This window comes from Chrysochloris asiatica, unplaced genomic scaffold (assembly GCF_000296735.1).
Source record: "Chrysochloris asiatica unplaced genomic scaffold, ChrAsi1.0 scaffold00125, whole genome shotgun sequence".
In the NCBI taxonomy this organism is placed as follows: Eukaryota; Metazoa; Chordata; class Mammalia; order Afrosoricida; family Chrysochloridae; genus Chrysochloris; species Chrysochloris asiatica.
Window position 1 is genome coordinate 8,128,773 of NW_006408643.1, and position 7,756 is coordinate 8,136,528.

The window sequence follows — 7,756 nt, forward strand, 5'->3', positions numbered from 1 at the left end:
TGCCAATCCATCTCATTGGGGGTCTCCCTCTTTTTATTTTGAATGCCTTCCAGCCTGAGGGGGCTCATCTTCCCTGATTATATCTGCCAATTTTCTGATGCTCTTCATCATGTTTCAATATTCAATATTCTTGCGCTGACGGTGTTCCACTGCTGTTTTTAAGGTTTTCAGCCACTAAACATTCAGAAGTAGTCTGACTCTCCTCTTTTTAGTCTCTGTGTTAGTGTTAGACCTGCGAATCCGAGAGTGAGATTGGAGAGACCGCTGCAGAGACACAGAGTTGGAAATGAAGAGTATTGCTGATCAGCGTCTTTCTGACGTTGGGGCGGCTTAAAAGGCTAAAACTTCAGGGAAAGGGGAACAAGCTGGGTACAGAAGCAAAAAGCAAGGTTATTCTCTTGGAATGAAGGAACACAATATGTCTCTGTAAACTGGCACCTGGTGTTTGTTTTCCCAGGCTGTCTGCATATTCTGGGAACTGACACTCTGGTTTATCTACATCTTGTTACACTGGGTTTGAGCATGCAGCTACAATTGGATATTATTTGGGACATATGGCCTTTGAAACTTGTCAGTTCTTGTTATTTGAAACTACTCAAGATATTTGGGGCCCGGTCAGACCTGGGACAAGCTTTCTGGGGTACATCCTAGTTTGGAGGTCTTATCAACAGCAGTTTTAAATTGGAGAGTGTCATAGCAGCTCTTGAGTCGTCAACCTAGGCCACTCGGAGAGGTGAAGCAGAGTTTCCGGTTTTATTAAGCTAGCATCTCTAGATTCTGAGTGGCCGAATATAGGGCAGTGCAGACTTATATGGGGTCTGAATCGGGGAGGGGTTAGGTTACCGACCTGTTTGAAGACAGGAGGGAAACCAGAGGATTGGTCCCACTCAGTAACCTGATTAACATTTTAGCTTGTCTCCTGGGCGGATTGAGCAGTGAATGTTTTTATCTTTTCCTGTTCAGTGTTAATCTGGAAGCTCAGTTGAAAGCTGTCATGGGTGACCCCGTCAGCATTCAAATGGATGTGGAATGAAACTCAAATTAATAAAAAAAAATTTTTAAAGACCAGGTTTATTGGTCAGAAAGAGACTGGAGGAATCTGAGACTATGGCCCTGGGCTACCCTTCAGGTCTGGAACAGAACTCATCCTGTTGCCCAATTTTCATCCAAGGTGGGACAGCAATACTAGTAAGGTATGGTCAACCATTCAAGATCAAAAGGGCAACATTTACCAAAGGACAGTGTTGAGAGCCACAGGGAGGAAGGGGGTGATTGTTATTACAAGGAAGGGATTTACAATCCTTGTGATGAAGCAAGGTGTATGGTTTGTGTAATGCACAACTGAAGAGCTGCTCCGTAAACCTTCACTCAATTTACAATAAAAAGTTTTAAAACAGAGGACTCTAGACTCATGGAAAGAGAAAGGCTGTGTGCTCGCAGCCAGGAGGCAGGCTTGCAGACTGTGCCCTTTGGTTGTTTAAATGATTATGTATTCCTGATGGTTTTTGTGTACATCCCCAAAAAATATAATAAAACCGAGAGAATAGAAGCAAATACTGTTGAATGATGATGCATGGAGGGGATTGTAATCATTGCAGTGAAACAATGAGTGTAAAACCGATGTTCTCCCATGTAAACTATCACTCAATTCACAATAAAAAAAAAAAAATGTATCAAAATACACATGCACTAGATGGTAGACATGCGTTGACATGGGTGATGGGGCAGGTAATATACAATGGGAGGGGGTTTGGCAGAGGAAAGATGGGGGTGGCGGGAGACACGGGAGGAATACGGTGGTTAAAGTGAATAGTGGTCAGTGCTGTTAACTGTTGGTGCAAAGAGGGCATTGCAAAGTCTGAAGATCTGCTCTGTAAACCTTTACTCAATGCACAATAAAAAGTTTAAAAACAAAGAAAGTTTTTAAAAAAAGAAGTTGCATCCTAGGGAGCTAACGCCTACACACATAGGTATATAAGCCTGTGTCTGTCTGTAGCTCACGTGCCATTTGAATGTGTGAGTAAGCAGACGGGGCCATCATGGATTACTAGCATGTCGGGTCCTCACATGCATTAATCCAACAGTTTGACAGCCTTATGGTGATTGACGTGAAAGGACAGTTACTGTGGGATCCTAGTCACATGAGAGGCCCAGAAGCAGTGAGTTCTAGGGACTAAGGAAGAAGGCCGCTGGCACAGTGGCTAAGCCCTTGACTGTTAAGTGAAAAGTTGCTAGTTTGAACCCAGTTAGCAGCTCTGAGGGAGAAAGTGGTGAGAGGCCTGTATGTGGCAGCTCTCCCCCGTGACACGGGGGTCCCAACGAGTTGGAGTTGATTTCCTGGCACTGGACAATGGGGACTATCTGGAGGGAGGGTGGGGGTGACTGTTATTGGACACCAGGTCTCTGTTTGGGCTGATGGAATGTTCTGGAATTTAATGGTGAGGGTGGTTGTACAGCTCTGTGAATCCTGGATTATGCATCTTAACTGAGCAGCTTGTATGGTGTGTAATTTCTACCTCAATAAAGCAGCTCAATAAAATCACAGTACCATCGAAGCCGGGGGTGTGACCTGCTGTTTGGCAGGTCCCCCACTGCCCAGGAGGGGGCTCCACCAGTGCCAGGCAGGTACCAAGAGGCCCTGAAGAGCCTGTGGTCCCTGCTCAGCACGACTAGATTCAGCGCCCAGCACATTTCTGGGCCCAGATTCAGTTACAGAGGGAAAGAAAGTACGAGTAAACGTTCAAAGACAGCAAATACAGGTGGCAGCATCGATGGGCTCAAACGTGGCAACAATAGTGAGGTTGGCCCAGGATCGGGCAGTGTTTTGTTTTGTTGTGCATAGGGTCGCTATGAGTCGGTACCAACTCGATAGCACCTAACAACAACAACAACAACAACCTTCTAAGCCACCCCATGTCTGTCACTGTGTCATACTGTCATGCCATGTGTTGCCATGATACTGGGATGTAGGCCACCAGGATTTGAATACTAGTAAGCCATCCATGGTGGGCAGGTTTCAGCAAAGCTTTCAGACTAAGACAGGCTAGGAAGAAGAGGTGGCCCACTTCTGAATGGGCAGTCACTGAAAACCTTATGGATAACAGAAGAACATTGTTGAATGTAGTATCAGAAGATGAGCCCCTCAGATTGGAAGACACTCAAAATATGACTGAGGAAGAGCTGCCTTCTCAAAGTAGAGTTGACCTTAATAACAGAAATGGAGCAAAGCTTTCAGGACCTTCATTTGCTGATGTGGTACAATTCAAAACGGGAAGAAACAGCTCCAAGCATCCATTAATAATCAAAACAGAATCCTGCACCAAAAAGAAATGGTTGACATTCAGCCATTTCAAGAGGTAGCATATGATCAAGAGCTAACAGTACTGAAGGAAGACGTCCAAGCTGTGCTGAAGGCACTGATGAAAAACGGGGCTCCAGGAATTGATGGAATACCAATTGAAATGTTTCCACAAACTGATCTAGCGATAGAGGCACTCACTCATCTATGCCAAGAAATTTGGAAGACAGCTACCTGGCCAACTGACTGCAAGGGATCCTTATCTGCGCCCATTCCAAAGACAGGTAGCCCAGTGGAGTACAGAAATCATTGAACAACATCACTAATGCCACATGCAAGTAAAATTTTGCCGAAGATAAGTCAAAAAGGGTCACAGCATTGCATCAACAGGGAGCTGCCAGAAATTCAAGCCAGATTCAGAAGAGGATGCGGAACAAGGGATATTACTGCTGAAGACAATGTTGTTGTCATTGTTAGGTGTCATCGAGTCAGTACTGACTCATAGCAACCCTACGCGCAACAGAACAAAACACTGCCCAGTCTTGTGCCAACCTCACAATCATTGCATTAAAGCCCATCGATGCTACCACTGTGCCAATCCATCTCATTGACGGTCTTCTGCTTTGTCTCTGATCGTCCACTTAACTAAACATAATATCCTTCTTCAGGGACTGGTCCCTCCTGGTAATGTATCTGAAGTATCAGAGATGAAGTCTGGCCATCCTGGCCTCCAAGGAGCACTCTGGCTGCACTTCTTCCAACACAGATCTGTTGGCTCTTTTGGCAGCCCATGGTACTTTTAATATTCACCTCCAACACCATAACTCAAATGCATCAATTCTACGGTATTCCTTATTCACTGTCCAACTTTCACATGCATATGAGGTTATTGAAAATACCATGGCTTGAGTCAAGCTCACCTTCGTCCTCATGGTGACATCTTTGCTCTTCAACACTTTAGAGAGGTCTTGTGCAGCAGATTTGCCCAATGCAATACATCATTTGATTTCTTTACTGCTGCTTCTGTGAGTGCTGATGGTTGATCCAAGCAAAATGAAATCTTTGACAACTTCAATCTTTTCTCCATTGATAAGAATGTTACTTATTGGTCCAGTGGTGAGGATTTTTGTTTTCTTTACATTGAGGTAACAACCCATACTGAAGGCTGTGCTCTTTGACCTTCATTAGTATTTTAAGTCCTCTTTGGTTTCAACAAGCAAGGTTGTATCATCTGTATATCACAGGTTGTTAATGAGTCTTCCTCCAATCCTGAAGAAGTCAATGAATCTTGGCTAAAAGCACAGAATACCAGAAAGATGTACTTTATTGATTACACAAAGGCATTCAACTGTATAGATCTTAACAGCTATGGATAATATTGCAAAGAACGGGTATTCCAAAACAAAGGTACACATGAGGAATCTGTACATAGCCCCAAAGGCAGTCATTTGAACAGAATAAGGGGATACCAAATGGTTTAAAATCAGGAAAGGTGTGCACCAGAATTACATCCTTTCACCATACTTATTCGATCTGTATGCTGAGCAAGTAACCAAACAAACTGGATTATATGGAGAAGAACATGGCATCAATGTAAAGAAAATAAAAATCCTCACAACTGGAGCAATAAATAACGTCACGATCAATGGAGAAAAGAAGAAAGCTGTCCAAGACTTCATTTGCTTGGATTCACAATCATCATTCAAGAAATCAACAGATGTATTGCGTTAGGCAGGTCTGCTGCAACACATCTCTTTGAGTGTTAAAGATCAAAGACATCACTTTGAGGATTAAGGTGTGCCTGACCCAAGCCAGGGTATTTTTAGTCTCTTCAAATGCATCTGAAAGTTGAACAACGAATAAGGAAGATGTTAGAAAAATCGATGTATTTGAGTTATGGTGTTGGAGGAGAATATTGAAAGCACCATGGACTACCCAAAGAACAAACAAATCTGTCTTGGAAGAAGTACAGCCAGAGTGTTCCTTAGATGCGAGGCGAGAACACCGAGACTTCAGCTCTCATATTTTGGACGTGTCAGGAGGGACCAGTGCCTGGAGAATGACATAAAGGTTGGAAAAGTGGAGGGTCAGTGAAAACAGAAGACCTACAAAGAGAAAGATTAACCCAGTATCAGCAGCGCTGGGCTCAAAGATAACAATTGTGATAGCGCAGAACTGGGCATCACTATGAGTTGAAATCTGACTTGAAGGCATCTAACAACGACTTTCAGATAAAGCACACGTTAGTCACCAAAGTGACAAAGCCATGGTCATTTCAAGTGCCTCCAGTGCATGCAAAAACTGGAGAGTGAGAAAGGAGGAGCGAAGAAGGATGGATGTTGTGGTGTTGGTGAATGGTACTGAATGAGCAAGTCAGTTAGAAGAAACACAAGCAGAATGTTCCTTGGAAGCGAGGATGGTGGCACTTCAGTTCATTTACTTTGCACGGTCCATCAGAAAAGTCCAGCTGCTAGAAAGCAAAGGGCCAGCAAAAAGGAGTGAACCCCTCAGTGGAGTGAGTTGACCCAATAGCTGCAACAGTGGGTCCAGACATGCCAATTCTCATAGAGATGGCTGGAGACCGGGCAGTGTCTTATCTTCTTGTACCCAAGGTCACCACGAGTCGGAGCTGACTCAATGATATTTAACAACAGCAATCACTTTGTAAAGCACTTGAACACTGGAGCTAGGACCGACAAACTCCTTGAAAACCCAGAAACAGACTCACATAGAAGTAAGTAGCATTTCCAGCCCACGTAACAGAGTTACATGTTGTGGGGTCAGATTAGTTCTAAAAGTGCATTTCTTCAGCCATAAGGAGAAATGAAGTTCTAATACACATGATTGTCGGGAGCGATTTGAGTTGAAGGTCTCAGAGTTGGGGGTTGTTTAACCGAAGGATTATAACTGAACAGTTGTGGTCCAGAAAATTGGGTTGCTCCCAGGTCAAGCTGCCCCCTGAAGAATTTGCAGGGCTGCTTGGAGGACAGGGAATGTGCAAGGTTTTTTCCTTGTATGACCTTCAGTTCAAGTCTGCAAAAACATCTCGTTGCCCTATCTCTGTTTCCATAGCAACTGCATTCTTTTGATAAAGTCCAGCTTATTGCTTGCATCAATATCGCAGATGTTTTTGTACTCTTTTCCCTGCCCCCAGCACTTTCTTTTGATTTGTGTATATGATAAACTCGTGGCACTAGATCTGGGTCACATTATCTCCATCAGAATGCTGTGTCCCACCTGGTCGCAACTTTACTTATTTTCATTTTGTATTTTGTGTCTTCTGTTTTTTTCCTAATCCCCTGTCGCCCCTACTCAGGTTTAATCTCTCTGTGCAGGTCGTGGAGTACAGCCATTGTTGGACGCGACACATGATGTCATGGAAGTATCTCAAAATCATCATGCTGAGCAAACTAAGTCATAGCCCAAGGGGCAACTATGGTGGGGCCCTACTTATCAGTCAATTGCTATACTGTGGTGGCTGGTGTGTAGCTATGGTGCTGAAAGTTATGCAATCCATTTTTAAATACTAGCAGGGTCACTCACAATGGGCAGGTTTCAGCTGAGTTTCCAGACCAAGAAAGACGAGGAAGAAGAAGCAATGGGCTACATCCTAGTGGTTAGCTGCTGGATATTGTCAGGTACAGTGCCAGAAGTTGAAAGCTTATGAGTTGTAGCTGAACATTGTCTCAGGTAGTGCTGGACAATGTGCCCTTAGGTTGGAAGATGCTCAGAATCAATGGGCTCAAGTGTAAAATCAAGAGTAGGCAGGCACACAGAGACAAGAGAGTGGGTTAGTGGTTTCCAGGGCTGAGGAAGAAGGGGAATTTGGAGGTGCTGTTTCAGGGGACCAAGGTTTCTGTTTGGGAAATTTTGGGAAATAGGTCCAAGTGATGGTTAGTGTAATTAATGTCAGTAAATAGTACACTTCAACATGGCTGAGATGGGCAATTTTATACATATATTTTTTGCCACGATAAAAATTTTAAAAATTAAAACCAGAATTCCTTAGACTCAGCGTTGCGCCTGCCAGCTGCTCTGCAGGAGAGACATGTGGCTGCCGGATCCTGTAAGGACAGCCTCAAAGCGGAAGGAGCCGTTTGGCTCCGCCCTCTGGGGCCCGAGGACTTAAAACACACACTTGGCAGAGCGTGTGTGTTGCTTGGTTCCATTTATCCGGAATTTAGTATTTAGACAGAACCAGAGAGAAACAGAGAGTCAATGTGTAGTTATTAAGTACCATCGAGTCGATTCCGACTCCTAGCGACCCTGTATAGGGTTTCTGAGGAGCGGCTAGTGAGTTTTGAACCGCCAACCTTGCAGTCCAGTGCTTAGCCCACAGCACCACACAAGGAAATGTGTAGTTCAAAAGCTTTCCTGGTCCACACTTGTCCCCTAAGTTTATCATAAACAGAAGATATCATCAAGAAAAACATGGATCAGAACCTAAATCAAGAAAGT

The 7,756-nt window shown here is 44.0% G+C and overlaps 1 protein-coding gene across 1 annotated transcript in view; it reads right to left on the minus strand.

Moving 5' to 3' along the window:
* Window positions 1-4,230, minus strand: part of LOC102840990 (zinc finger protein 709-like) — a 27,064-nt gene extending 22,834 nt beyond the window's left edge. Inside the window, exon 1 of the mRNA XM_006869066.1 lies at window positions 4,219-4,230. Coding sequence (XP_006869128.1) covers window positions 4,219-4,230 — 12 coding nt within the window. The remainder of the gene's footprint in view (window positions 1-4,218) is intronic.
* Between the last annotated feature and the right edge of the window lie 3,526 nt (window positions 4,231-7,756).